Source organism: Lampetra planeri, chromosome 5, assembly GCF_965212315.1.
Source record: "Lampetra planeri chromosome 5, kcLamPlan1.2.h2, whole genome shotgun sequence".
Lineage (NCBI taxonomy): Eukaryota > Metazoa > Chordata > Hyperoartia > Petromyzontiformes > Petromyzontidae > Lampetra > Lampetra planeri.
In genome coordinates, this window is record NC_136111.1 from 16246543 (window position 1) to 16261952 (window position 15410).

The window sequence follows — 15410 nt, forward strand, 5'->3', positions numbered from 1 at the left end:
ATACTACTGCAGAGTCGGTAGATAGTACTGTAGAGTCAGTAGATATTCTTTGGGTTTTTCGGTAAAGCCATGTAGATAGAAAAATAATAAAATATCACGACGTTTCGATCGCAACACAAGCAATCGTCATCAGGTGAAAAAATTGCGGGAGAGCTGCTGAGGCAGGATGTTATAAATGTTTAAGATGGGTGCAGCGTAAGGTTCATAAGCGAGGTGGGCAGGACTAGTGATGCAATTTGCATGTAAATGTAAGATCAGAGGGAACTACCTCCACGACGACGAGGCTGCGGAGGTGGCGATAAAATAAATTAAATCACGACGTTTCGATTGCAACACAAGCAATCATCATCATGTGTGAAAACTACAGCAAGAATTTGTTTTGCTGAAGTGGGAGAGATGCTAGGGTTAAGAGGTTTCTAGGTAAGAGAGGGGAGGGGGAAGGGGAGGGGGTAGGGGGAGGGGAGCGTTTGCGTGGATGCTAGGAGAGGGACATGAAGCTGGACGGGGGGGGGGGGGAAGTGGGCGGGGTTGGAATTTGGAGGCTGAGGGAGCTGGGGGATGCGCGGGGGGAGGGTGCTAAAAGCCAATGCCACTGCAGCAAAGCCAATGAAAGCAACAAAGCAAAAGCAGCAGCAGCACTGGAACACGTCCACCAGGCCCTTAAGATAAATGGATATTCGGACCGCATTATTCGCAAATCTATTTATCCAACCATAGAGAAACAACCCCCTGAGACGCCGATCAAAACCATCACGTTACCATACATAGCAGGTGTTACCAAAAATATTTCCAAAATCTTAAACAAACACAAGATCCAGGTCCGATTCAGTACAGTACACAAAATCCGTGATCTAATCCCATCTGTGAAGGATGCCATTCCTGACATGCAATATCCTGGGGTCTACAAACTAAGTTGCACCTGTGGCGATTGTTACATTGGGGAGACGAAGCGACATGTCTCGGACCGTGTTCGCGAGCACAAGGCAGATCTGAAACACGGCAGAACTAATACCTCAGCCGTGGCTGACCATTGTTATAACGCTGTGGGCTCGCATGACATTGTTTTTTCCGAGACCAAGGTACTCTGCAAACCTTCGGGCTACTATTAAAGGTTTGTTCATGAAGCCATCCAGATATATTAACATAGACATAACTTCAACCGAGAAGATGGATACAAATTGAGCAATAATTGGAAGGATGTTATTAACCAGGTAAAACCATAACTGTTTATGGTTGTTCCATCATATTTACTGGTCACTAGTCTATTTTGCCGAGTTAATTGCATCCCCAGCGTTTGGCAGTGCTGCTGCTGCTTTTGCTTTGTTGCTTTCATTGGCTTTGCTGCAGTGGCATTGGCTTTTTGCACCCTCCCTCCCATGCATCCCCAGCTCCCTCAGCCTCCCACTTCCAACCCCGCCCACTTCCCTCCCGTCCAGCTTCACGTCCCTCTCCTAGCATCCACGCAACTAGGGGTCGGCACGGTTTGAACCGACTCAAACTGGTTTCAAATTGAGCAAACCAAACCAAACCAGCGACGACTGAACCAAACCAAACCAAAACCAAACCAAACTAAGCTAAACCAAACCTCTTGAGTTGGCTTGAACCGAAAAGATGCGCGGCAAACAATATTCGCATTCAATACAAATATCAAGTGTATTAATCGCTAATTTCTACGCAGGCTTTCTTCATATTGAGATTCACTAGCAAGTACTGGACGACGATGTCGTCCACAGCCATCTCCTCAAGCTTGGCACGCCCAATGTCCTTGAACGCAGTGTGGTAGTTCAATGGCAGTGAAACCCCAACACTAGGCAACATCCGCGCCCACGAGCGCACACACATCTCGGCCTTGAACGTGCACTTGTGCAGGTTTGGTCGGTCGAGAAAGGAGCGCTTGGCGGCCGAGTTTGCTCTCTCGGAGGGCACGGACGACGCCGGGATAGGCAAATACAGCATGTCCTTTCGTGTCGCCTTTACAACCAACCAAACTAGTTTGAGCCGGTTCCACCCTGTCCGAGCCAAACCGAGTCGGTTTTCGTAGCCCCAAACCAAACCGAACCAGTTCAAACAGAGCCAAACCAAACCGATTTGGTTCGGTTCAAACCGCGGTTTGGTGGTTTGAGCCAAACCGTGCCGACCCCTACACGCAACGCTCCCCTCCCCCTACCCCCCTCCCCTTCCCCCTCCCTCCCTCCCCACTCTCTTACCATTATAACCTCTTAACCCCGGCATCTCTCCCACTTCAGAAAAAAAAATATTGCTGTGGTTTTCACACCTGATGCTGATGATTGTTTGTGTTGCAATCGAAACGTCGTGATTTAATTTATTTTATTTTATACCTACGTGACTTTACCGATCTAATTCCATCTGTGAAGGATGTCATCCCTGACTTGCAATACCCTGGAGTCTATAAACTGAGTTGCAGCTGTGGTGACTGTTAACATTGGGGAAACGAAACGTCATGTCTCTGATCGTGTCCGCGAGCACAAGTCAGATTTGAAACACGGCAAAATTGAGTCGTCCGCCGTTGCCGATCATTGCTACAACTCGGCGGGCTCTCATGAGATTGTTTTCTCCGAGACTAAAGTGCTCTGCAAACCTTCTGGCTACCATCAAAGGTTTGTACACGAAGCCATTCAGATATACAAACACAGACATAATTTCAACCGTGATAATGGGTACAAACTTAGTAATCATTGGAAAGATGTTATCAACCATGCAAAAAAGATGTAATTACACATTTTTGGACCATCTTATCTGATAGGCACTATTTTACTTCACCGAGTGTTAACATCCCTAACGTTTAACAGTACTCTTTATTGTCAGCCAACACTGGTATAAACATGGGCATTTCCGCTCCTTTTCTATTATGTGCATCCACAGTTACTTGCGCAACACGTCCCTGACCACGAGCCCATTCATCCCACAGTGACTTGCGCACAAACAGCATAACAAAGAGCGGCTTAATCGTATTTAATTAATTTACCCACCCAGCAGCATAACAAAAGCAGTACTTGACCATATTCACAACTCCTCCTCCCCCGCTGCCCTTCCTGGCTCCTCCCCCCTTAACCACTATATAAGGTACAGATATTTTGCTGTGACGGTTTCACCTGAAGACGGAAGCTTGTGTTGCCTCCGAAACGTCGTGATTTTTATTGTTTTATTTTTATTAATTTCATTTTTTACCTACGTGACTTTACCGAAAGAACTAAGAGTATGAATCCTTGCAGTCACGAAAGCTTCAAATCTAGAATTACTACTATAGAGTCAGTATATAATCCTACAGTCAGTAGATTCCACTACAGTCAGTATATACTGCTGCAGAGTCGGTAGATACGACTATAGAGTTAGCAGATACTGCTATAGAGTCAGCAGATACTGCTATAGAGTTATTAGTTACTACTATAGTCTCGGTATATACTACTTATAGGGTCAGTAGATACCACTACAGTCAGTAGTTGCTACTACGGTCAGCAGATACTACTGTAGGGGTGTCAGGGGAAGGATTCCCACCAATAGATGGGTTAGGGGGAGGGGTGATCGAGGTGATATAAGGAGAGAACGGGCGGGAAAGGGGGGCCTTTTGGGGGAACGGGATTGGGACGGCTGGCGACAGGTGTGAATGGAAGGAAAGGAATAAAGGACGAGACCCCTGCAATCTCGTGTCGGCTCCTCTCTACATTTGGTGGCAGCGGTGGGATCCTAATGGCTACAAAGAAGAATCCTCGCGGGAGGGAGCCGAGGGAGGAGGAAGCAGGGGCCGGGGATCCTTCACATCCTGGGCAACAAGGGGGCCTGCTGTCAGAAGCAGCAGAAGGGGGCCCGGATCGCCTGGAGGATCGCATGGAGGACCGCATGGCCCGCGTGGAGAGGGCGCTCCAGGAGCTCTTGCAGAGGCTCCCTATGGGGGGCCCGCCGGCACCGGGACCCCCACCCCCACGCGTACTACGGGAGGAGAGGCCACGGGAACCGGACGCCGACCAGCCGGCCGGGCAGGAGCCGCAACCAACCTCGTCACGCCAGCCGCCGCCGCTCCCGCCAAAACCCCCAGGGCTAAACACCCAACACGGAGAGCAGGTGGCCGGACGGCCGCGTCGGCTGGGGCCCGTCGACAAGTTTGTGGCTGAGGAAGAAGATTGGGAGGAGTTTGTCCGCCGATTCGAGGCTGCCTTCCACGCTCTCGAGTGGACAGACGAAGAGGCCCTACGAGCGCTGCCATCTGTTCTGGGCAAAGAAGCACTCTCCTCTTACACCTCCCTTCCCTCGCACAGCAAGTCCACGCTACAGGCGGCCTACGAGGCTTTGGGGGAGATCTATTGCCCGGCGGAAGGAGCCTTTAAACGGTTCCAGGATCGCCAGCGAGGGGCTAAAGAATCCCCTTTAGCCTACAGGCGGGCGCTGCTCGTGTTGGCGAGGAGAGCTTTCCCTCGCCTGGCTGAAGAAGCGCTCGAGGACCTCGTGGTCGAGCACCTCATCGCCTACGCTTGCCGCGCCGGCGTTGTAATGCCCGTAGTGACGCCGGAAGAACGCACCTCGCTGTGGGCTGCCCGGACCATCCAAGCCCACGAGCAGGTCATGGGCCGGGCGCCACCCGTGGGCCCGGTGGCTGGCGCGGCGGGGGGGAACAGCCGAGCCGTTGCCGCGGCGCTACTTGGTCCAGCGACACTAACCGCCGAACCTGCACCGTCACCACAGGCTGCCGGTGGGGCATCTGGAGACGGACCGCCGACGTCTGAGACGGAGCCATCGCTGCGGGAGGTGTACGCGGCGATCCGGGGACTGGCGGAGCAGAGGGACCAGCCGCCGCGTCGCTGGCAGCCGCCTCTACAACATCGCGCCGAGCCCCCCCGACGCAACGCCCCGTGGGTCTGCCACCGTTGTGGTCGCGAGGGGCATGTGGCGAGGGGGTGCCGCACGGAGCCGGAGGCCGCCAACGTCACCTGGAACCTGCCGGGGCCGAACGCCGACAGGAGCCAGGCGAGTGACGCCGTCCCACCCGGCCTCTCGGGCGGGCCGGGTAATTACAATTCCGACGCCGCGAACTCACCGGGAGTCTCCTCGGGGTGGGCGCCGGTGGTGTCGTTTCCCGGTCCCCGCTGTTCTGGTCGGGGGAAGGTGATAGCGCCGGGGCCTGTGGTCGCATCGCGACCCGGAGTGGCGTCGCGAACGGACGTGACGTTGCGTCCGGAAGTGACGTCGCGGTCGGAAGTGGTGTCGCGGATCGCGCCGGGAATTGCGCCGGGGCCGTGGACCGCGCCTGGAATCGCGCCGGGGCCAGGGACCGCGTCGGGGATCGCGCCGAGGCCGGGGACCGCGCCGGGAGTCGCGCCGACGCCGGGAGGGACGTCGCGGACGGAGGTGACGTCGCGGGCGGAGGTGACGTCGCGGGCGGAAGTGACGTCGCGGCCGGCAGCGACGTCGATGCCGGGCGTGACGTCGCGCGCGGGCGGGGTTTCGCGGGCGGGCGTGACGTCGCGGGCGGGCGTGGTTTCGCGGGCGGGCGTGGGTTCGCGGGCGGGCGTGACGTCGCGGGTGGGCGTGGTTTCGCGGGCGGGCGGGGTTTCGCGGGCGGGCGTGACGTCGCGGGTGGGCGTGGTTTCGTGGGCGGGCGTGGGTTCGCGGGCGGGCGTGACGTCACCGGCGGGCGTGACGTCGCCGGCGGGCGTGACGTCACCAGTTACCTGCAACGCCGGCGAGTTGCCAGGGGCAACGGCCCGGGGGCGGAGGCAGCCCACACGATTGACATTGCGCCCTGGAGCAATTCCACGACCCGCCTCACCACCGCTTTGCGACAGAGCGAGACGGAACCAGGGGGACCACGCCCCCGTGACAAAGGAAAGGGAGGGGCTCACGGGAAGGCCCACCCCCCAGTCCCCACCGCCCCCTACAATGGGGGGGCCCCCCCACACCACAAGGGGGGCCCATCCTACGTCACCTAGGGGGGGCAATTTGCACTAGATAGAGAGCCCAGCCCGCAACCCAGGGGTAAGCCCACACTATGTAACAAGGGCGCGTTCACCCTGCTGTGACGCACTCCAAAGGGAGGAACCCCATCTTCAGTCCATCCACACCCATCCCCCATCATTTCACCATGCACCACAGGATAACGAGACGCCGCCTGGTCAGTGGCCGGACTCAGCCACACAATGGAGGAAGCTGGCAAGGCGGGTGGTAGCGGCCACGTCAGGAACCTCGGTCCTGGTCGGTGAAATCGCGGGAGTGTCGGCACGTATCTTGGTCGATACGGGGGCATCAGCCACGATCATCTCGAGCACCATGCATGAGATGCTGCCGGATAAAATCCGACCTTTAGTCCCCGTCAAGACAACGTTCATTGCAGCAAATGGAGGCAGCATGGGCTTCCTGGGCCAGGTTGAAGCCCCGATACAGATTGGGCAGCTTTCGGTAGCAGGACCCATCCTTGTCTCCGCAACGTTGCCCGTACCCTGCCTGTTGGGGACGGACTTTCTGAGGCGGATGCCAATGAAAATCGATCTGGCCAATGGGCGGGTGGAAGTCCAGGGAACGCATCTCCATTTCCTAAAGGCGGAGGGGGCCAGCCGGGGTGTACCCTACGTGCAGGCTCTGGTCAGTAAGTCTGTCTCCATTCCCCCGGCAGCCCAGATGCTGGTTCCGCTGCAATATCGGTCCCCCCTCGTGACAGCCCGACCAGACTCACCCATCCTGGTGTCTCCGGCGTCAGCGGCCATGGATCGTCATGCGCTGGTGGGGGCCGAAACTATTGTACAGAGGAACCAGCATCTGTTCATTCAGGTGCTGAACACCTCCGATAGAACAGCGACGGTGCAGGAGGGAACAGTTCTGGCCCACGTTAGTCCCTTGTCACTAGGAGCCCCAGGGACAGAGCCCGAGCTTGTAGGCAGCATCAGCCAGTCCGAGGACAGAGGGGCCAAATCGTGGATGGACCAGCTGGCGGGGCCTGAGCCGGGATTGCCGCCCGACCAGAAACAGCAGCTGCACTCGTTATTGCAGGAGTTCTCGGACGTGTTCAGCCGGGGACCGTTCGACCTAGGGCGCACAAATCTGTCACAGCACCACATCAACACGGGAGATGCCGCACCCCTGCGCCAAAACACATATAGAATGAGCCCAATGGAAAAAGGGCACATTCAACAAGCGGTGCAGGAGATGCTGCGGGCCGACATAATTTCTCCATCCTCGAGTCCCTGGGGGGCACCGGTGGTCCTAGTCAAGAAGTCAGATGGGTCACTGAGATTCTGTGTGGACTTCCGACGCCTCAATGCCGTCACGCTGGCCGACGCATATCCCCTACCACGTATCGACGACTCATTGGATGCACTGGCGGGAGCAAAATTTTTCAGTACGCTGGATTTGTTGTCCGGGTTCTGGCAGGTCCCACTAGACGCGGACTCCCGGCCTAAGACAGCATTCCGGACACCACAGGGCCTGTTCGAGTTCAACTGCCTGCCTATGGGCCTCCAGACGGCGCCGGCAACGTTCCAACGCATAATGGAGTTGGCCTTGGCAGGCCTCCAATGGGAAACGTGCCTCATCTACCTGGACGACGTCATTGTTTTCAGCCGATCATTCGAGGAACACATTGACCGATTGCGTCAGGTGTTCCTGCGGTTCCGGAACGCGAACTTGAAGCTCAAGCCGTCGAAGTGCCACCTTATGCAGTCGTCGGTACGCTACTTGGGCCACGTCGTCAGTGAGTCGGGAGTGGCTACAGACCCGGAAAAGACGGCCTGCGTGAGGGCCTGGGCTGTTCCCACAACGGTTCCGGAGGTACGCCGGTTTGTGGGTTTCGTTTCTTACTACCGCCGGTTTGTGCCCAACTTCGCAACCATTGCCAAGCCCTTGCACGTGTTGACGGCGAAGAACCAGAGGTTTTATTGGGGCCCTCTGGAGGAAGAGGCATTCCAGCAGCTGCGCTCACGTCTGACAGATGCACCACCATTGGCCTTTCCGGATTTTGGCCTCCCCTTTATCCTGGACACGGACGCCAGCGATGTGGGCATCGGCAGTGTTTTGTCGCAAGTCCAGCAGGGTCGGGAGGTGGTTATCGCCTATGGTAGTCGCGTGCTTTCATCAGCGGAGCAGCGCTACTGCGTCACACGTAGGGAACTCCTGGCAGTCGTTCACTTTGTGCAGCAATTCCGACCCTACCTGTATGGTCGCAAATTTACGGTCCGCACTGACCACGCGGCCTTGCAGTATTCGCTCCGCATCGACCAGCCTTCGGGCCAGCTGGCCAGATGGATAGAACGCCTGCAGGAGTACAGGTACCAAGTAGTGCACCGCAAAGGGACCAGACATGCCAACGCAGACGCATTGTCCCGACTGGTGCCCCAGGGCCCTTGTGCATGCACCACAGGCGGGGCACGCTGCAAGGAGGCGAGGCCGGAGGGGACGGTCATCGCTCCTGTACGCACGGCGGAGGGCGCACAGGGTGAGGTCCAGCTGACCGACCACGACCTGGGGCTGACCTTGGACGATTGGAGACGGCTACAGCTGGAGGAAGCCCCACTGCGAACACTACGCGCCTCAGCAGAGGCAGGGGGGGAGGAGTTCATCGTATGGGAGGATCTCCTCATGCGATGGGACCCGACAGGGCGCCGGCGATGCCTGGTAGTTCCGGAGTCGCTGCGTCAACAATTGGTTATGGACGTACACGGCCGCCAGCTGCTGCACCTGGCAGGGCGGAAGACACTGCACACATTACAGGGTCGGTACTTTTGGCCAGGTATGACCGCTGACGTGCATCGATGGGTCGCTACCTGCGTCGAATGTGCGCGGCGAAAGCCGCCACCCCGGGTAAGCCGGGCGCCCCTACAGCCCATCACGGTGACCAGGGTCAACGAATTGGTTGCGTTGGACATCTTGGGACCGCTGCCGGTCACGCCACGGGGAAATAAATACCTGTTGGTCGGAGTCGAGTACTGCACGAGGTGGCCGATGGCGTGGGCCCTCCCGGACCAAACGGCACAGACCATCGCCGATGCCTTCGTGGGAGGCTATGTCCTTGATAAGGGGGCACCGGAGCGGTTGCTCACGGATCAGGGCAGGAATTTCTCCTCACAGCTATTGAAGGACGTCTGCTCTATCCTGGGCACTAAAAAGGTCCGAACATCTCCATATCATCCCCAGACCGATGGGATGGTAGAGCGGCTTAACCGCACCATAGCGGCCATGCTGTCCCAAGTGGTGGACGAAAACCATTCCGACTGGGACCTCCACATTCCATCGGTCTTAGCGGCGTACAGGGTGGCCCCACACGCGGCGACGGGGTTCTCGCCGTTTTTCCTGATGTACGGACGGGATCCCGTTCCGCCTATTGAGGTGCAGCTGACGGACATTCCGGCAAGAGCCGACGCATGGCCGAAGGCACTAAAGACCTCCCTCATTTATTTGAGAGAGGCCCGCCAAGCAGCGGAGGCCGCATCGGCCGCGAGCCAAGAGAGTAATGTACGGATACGGGAGAGGACAGTGACAGCCAAGCCCTTTAAAGTCGGGGACCAGGCATGGCTACACTGTCCTCAGGTGCCGGTTGGCCTCTCACCAAAGCTGCACCGACCCTGGAAAGGGCCGGTCGAGGTCATCAAAGCACTCCGACCGCAGTGCGTCCAGGTCCAACTGGGTAAGCGACGATGGTTTGTACACCCCACCCGCCTTAAGCCATACATCTCTCCACCGTCATCTTCACCAACATCACCACCAACATCACTGCCAACATCATCATCATCCCTACCCAGGCCAAGGTCGCCGACCACCACGCGCCGACCGGCAGGGGGTTCGGTGCCCTGTGTTCCCTTGTCACCTACAGCACCCCATGTGAGGCCTGACGGAGCGGCGGCACGAGCGGGGGCCGGAGAGACAGCGGCGCCAGGCAAGGCGACACCGGCACCACCGAACCAGGGACCGCGACGAGAGGGCCTTCGAAGGAGGGGGCCGCCACGGTCATCTGCTGCCTGTGGATGTCCGGGCTGTTACGGGATGCTGGCTGGAGACCTGGGCAGGCCGCGCAATTGATTTGTTGTGTTATATTGCATTGTATGGTTGTGGGGGGGGGTAAGGGCTGTCGTCACTGTCAGTGGTGGGAGGCATGGGGAGACTTAAATGGTCCATGGGGGAGGCAGAACCGAGGACGGTTATTTTTTCTCCGGGGGGGGGGGGTGATGTAGGGGTGTCAGGGGAAGGATTCCCACCAATAGATGGGTTAGGGGGAGGGGTGATCGAGGTGATATAAGGAGAGAACGGGCGGGAAAGGGGGGCCTTTTGGGGGAACGGGATTGGGACGGCTGGCGACAGGTGTGAATGGAAGGAAAGGAATAAAGGACGAGACCCCTGCAATCTCGTGTCGGCTCCTCTCTACACTACTATAGAGTCAGCAGATATGACTATAGAGTTAGTAGTTACTACTAGAGTCGGTAGATACTACTGTAGGGTCAGTAAATACTACTAGAGTCGGTAGATACTACTGTAGGGTCAGTAAATACTACTATGGTCAGTAGTTATTTCTACAGTCAGTAGATACTACTATACAGTCAGTAGCTACTATTGGGCTCAGTTGATACTACTGTACAATCAGTAGATACAACTACAGAGTCAGCAGATACTACTATAGAAAGATACTACTATAGAGTCAGTAGATATTACTGTAGAGCCAGATACTACTGTAGAGTCAGATACTACTGTTGTGTGTATAACTAACTTCAGGGAGACGTCGTCTGGAAGCAACGTGTTTATTACAACAGACTCAACGGACAGCAACTGTAACACGAAGGGGTACGGCCCCTTCAACCTGATAGCCTAAGGGAGGTACAGCCTCCCTTCTAGTGTGTCCTACACACCCCGGGCTATGCTACACACAGGTCCCTTGCCACGGCCGTGAAGAGAGGCTAGACCAGGGGTCGGCAACCTGCGGCTCCGGAGCCGCATGCGGCTCTTTTGAACCTTGACCGCGGCTCCGGGGCGGATGCTAGCGAGGGGAGGAGGCGCACTGTGACACCTGCTCTGGCGTTGCCGCTGCTGACAGGTCGCCGCTCCGCTCCACACTGCCCGCCCGGTGACAGGCAATAACGTTGCCGTTGCTTTGTCACATGTTTGGAAGAAGTAAAAACCTTCCTGGGCAGCAAAGAGCTCACCTTTGCTGAGCTGGAACAGCCAGAGTGGCTGGAAAAATTACATTTTATGGTAGACATGACAGCACATCTAAACACGCTAAATACAACCCTTCAGGGGAAAGGAGGCACAGCCCTGCACATGCTGGAGGAGGTTTTGGCATTCGAGCGCAAGTTGACAGTGTTTGTCAAAGATTTACAGAGAGGTACACTGTCTCACTTTCCCTCTTTGAGAGAGTTCAAACAAAGTCATGATACGATAAATTTGGAATATTTCAAGTCTGCAATCACCACAATGCAAAGTTCGTTTGGGAAACGATTCTGTGAGTTCAGAGAGGAAAAAACGACATTATCCTTCCCTGTCACTCCCCTGGCGATCGATCCATCCCTATTGAATATGACTGCATTTGCAGGTGTAAGTCAACCTGATCTTGAGATGGAACTGGCCGATATAGCCGACAAAGATATATGGGTGTCCAAGTTCAAATGCTTGACCGCTACTCTTGAGGATGTTGCCCGTCAGAAGGCCATTCTGGCTCAGAATCATAAATGGAGTGATATTGAAAACCTTCCCAAACAGGACAAACTTGTATTCGAAACATGGAATGCCATCCCCAACACTTATATAAACATGAAAAAGTATGCATTTGGAGTCCTGTCGATCTTCGGCTCCACACATGTATGTGAGCAGGTCTTCTCCAACATGAACTATATTAAAAACAAACATCGATCACGTCTCACAGATGACAGCTTGCAAGCCTGTGTGAAAATGAAGGTGACGTCTTACAGCCCTGATGTGCAGACACTGTGCACTGAGGTTCAGGAGCAAAAATCCCATTAACCAGGTAATTTAGCTATTAATTTGCAAAAATATATTTTACATTGTTAAGTGAAAAAGTCATTTTTTTATTCAGATTGACAGCTGACTGCACGATCCTGTATATAGCAATAAGGTAAGAAACAATATATGCAGTGTTATATTTGTTTTAATAGTTGCAATGGTTTTGCGGCTCCCAGTTTATTTTTTCCTTCGGAAACGGGTCCAAGTGGCTCTTTATGTCTTAAAGGTTGCAGACCCCTGGGCTAGACCAACATGACCCAGCCAGGATACGGGTCCCACCACCGGTCTGCTACAACCCGGCTCTGACAAGAGCCTCGGTCGAGGGTCCCAGGGTGCTGGTCCAGTCTTCAGGTCTTCGGACGTCTTCAGGCTTGAGTTGGTGAACACTGCCAGACCCGTTCAGAGGGCTGGCTTTTATCCCCAGGTCGGGGCTTACCCCTCCCCTAATCACCCTCTCTCCAGAGCCTTCCAGAAATGTCTGGTAGGTTCTGGAAAGGACTTAAAGGGTTTAAAATCTTAAAGGGTCTAAATCGGTGGGTGGCCCTTATCCGCCCCAGCCCCCAGCCCTTGGGGGTCTGGGGTGTCAACCTCCGGTCACGGGCCACCCAGGGGGGGGGTTACCTTCGGTCAACCCCTACACACCTCGTTCTTTCTCTCGGCTGCCCCCTGTCGGCCCGTGAGCGTGGTGGCAGGTAAAGCGACCTACAGCGCCTTGTTATGGCGCAACACTATTATAGAGTCACGAGACACTACTCACTCTATTGTATGTAGGGTGTGTAGGTATATATGCCTAAGCGGGGGTAAAGATATTTTTTAAGGGGGGGACGGGGGTCGACAATTTTCGGAAACCTTTTAGGTCAACTATTTGCCCCCCACTTTCTATAACTTTTTGGACATCCGCAAGCCTCTTATAATTTTGTTGACGGACAAATGGACAGACAAACGGCACGCCAGGCTTTCACAGTAGCTTAGTATTTGTGTATGTATATAAACTGTATTTGAAGGTATCGTGACTGCAGGAATTACTCTTTGGTTCTTTCGGTAAAGTCACGTAGAATGAAAATAAATTAAATAATAGAATACGACGTTTCGATTGCAACACAAGCAACCGTCATCAGGTAGAACTATGTTTGAGAGAGAGACAAAACACAGACACGGAGACACACAGACAGACACACAAGCAGAGAGAGACAACACAGACACACAGAGAGAGACACATCACATAGACACACAGAGACCCAATGCCTCTGTGTCGAGGCCTTAAATAGAGAGAGAGAGGGGGCGAAGGGGGCAGAGAGAGAGGTGAGTTTGCTGGAGCAGAGAAATGAGCATGTCAATTAATCCACCCCGAAGCAACCGAGGGAAAGAAGATCGAATGGCCCTATGAGAGCCTGGCACATTTTAGAGAGAGAAATAGTTTGAGAAAACATTCAGCAAATCTTTTGGAAATGTAATGTAATGCAACACAGAGAGTCGGCTAACACACAGTTAACGCATAGCCTGGTTGATTACGATCTCCAAAGATAGCTAAAAATAGAAGTTAAGTGTGAAATTTGACAAACAGAGGCATACAGAGAGATGTGTGGAAATCTACCCCGAAGCGGCCGGGGGAGAGAAAGAGCGAATGGACCTATGAGAGCCTGGTAAATTTTAGAGAGAGAAATAGGCCGTTAGAGAAAACAAACTTAGAATTTTTTTGGAAATGTAATGCAATCCAACACAGAGAGTCGGCTAACACACAGTTAACGCATAGCCTGGTTGATTACGGTTTCCAAAGATTGCTAAATTTGAAGTTGTGTGAAATTTGACAGAGACACAAGACTTACATCCTCAGACACACACACAGAGAGAAACAACCCCCCATCCTCCCCGTGGAGGTGGTTCAAACTTGATTTGAAGCTTTCATGACTGCAGAAATTACTAACTTAACTTCTATTTTTAGCTATCTTTGGAGATCGTAATCAACCAGACTATGCGTTAACTGTGTGTTAGCCGACTCTCTGTGTTGCATTACATTACATTCCCAAAAGATTTGCTAAATTTTGTTTTCTCAAACTATTTCTCTCTCTATGTTGTGTCTCTCTCTGTGTGTCTGTGTTGTCTCTCTCTGCTTGTGTGTCTGTCTGTGTGTCTCCGTGTCTGTGTTTTGTCTCTCTCAAATTTAGTTCTACCTGATGACGGTTGCTTGTGTTGCAATCGAAACGTCGTATTATATTATTTAATTTATTTTCTTTCTACGTGACTTTACTGAAATAACCAAAGAGTGTGTATGTATATGTTATGTTTTTAAGATAAGTTTTGAAATATATTTTTCCCCTGGGCAACGCTGGGTATTTCCCGCTAGATATCATTAAAATTGCCCCTAAATCTTTAAAAACAAAGATCATGCTCTTTTCTTCAAATAAAAATCCAGTTTCATCCCTTTACTAATTACATATATCAGAAACAACATAATTGAACAAACGGAGTGCTTGCAATACTTGGTGTTTCTGACTGATTCAAAACTTACATTCCAATCTCAAATTGATCAGATCTCAAAGAAAATACAAAATGTGTTTTTTCATGTATAAACCAACATTGTATTCCCATTAGTTTGCTCATGCAAATTGTTGAAGCTATCATTCTACTACTGTTTGACTATTGTGATGCTGTGTATATATTGACCAAAATTAACAAGCACTCGCCTCAAGCCAATGTGCAGCCAAACAGTTATTCAAAAGTAGGCCAATGTCTCCGATTGGCGGAAAGAGGCCTCCACGGCGATTGGTTGAGAGGTAGGCTTAACTCTTTGGTTCTTTCGGTAAAGTCACGTATAAAGATAAAATAATAAATTAAATACTAGCATACGACGTTTCGATTGCAACACAAGCAATCATCACCAGGTATAAATGAAATAGAAACACAAATCTAGTATACTTAGAAATGTAACGTAATACAACAGAGAGTCGGATAACATAACAGTCAACACCCTACCTGGTTCGATTACGTTCTTCCTGAGAATGCTAAATTTGAGAGAGAGATAAAACACAGAACCAGAGACATATAGACAGACATATAAGCAGACAGATATCACAGAGAAACATAGAGAGAGAACAAACATAGGCACACAGAGAAACCACGCCTCTGTGTCGAGGCCTTAAATAGAGAGAGGGGGCGGGGGCGGAGAGAGAGGGAGGGGTTAGAGAAATTAGCATGTCCATGAGTGGCACGGTGAGTGGCAAGGTGCAAAAGCTTGAGATGGGAGGGCGGGGGCGGAGAGAGAGGGAGGGGGTTAGAGAAATTAACATGTCAATGAGTAGCACGGTGAGTGGTACGGTGCGAAAGCTTGAACAAATTAGGAAACAGGGAGAGAGACACACTAAATTAAATAACCTAGCAAAATTTCGAAATGTAATGTAATGCAACACAAAGAGTCGGTCAACACACAATTAACGCATAGCTTGGTTGATTACGTTTTTCAA

General features: G+C 53.0%; 1 protein-coding gene and 1 long non-coding RNA gene across 3 annotated transcripts in view; one reads left to right on the forward strand and one right to left on the reverse strand.

The window, feature by feature from the left end:
* Positions 1 to 15410, reverse strand: part of LOC144719017 (uncharacterized) — a 72306-nt gene that overhangs the window by 50167 nt on the left and 6729 nt on the right. The gene's annotated exons all lie outside the window — the stretch shown is intronic.
* LOC144719012 (uncharacterized) lies at positions 3595 to 9924 on the forward strand. The gene is made up of 2 exons (XM_078594725.1): positions 3595 to 4980; positions 9812 to 9924. The coding sequence occupies exons 1-2, from the start codon at positions 3709 to 3711 to the stop codon at positions 9821 to 9823; spliced, it is 1284 nt and encodes a 427-aa protein (XP_078450851.1). The 5' UTR covers positions 3595 to 3708; the 3' UTR covers positions 9824 to 9924.

Coding starts and splice junctions, on each gene's coding strand:
- LOC144719012 (XM_078594725.1), top strand. CDS start 3,709: ATGGCTACAAAGAAGAATCCTCGCGGGAGGGAGCCGAGGGAGGAGGAA.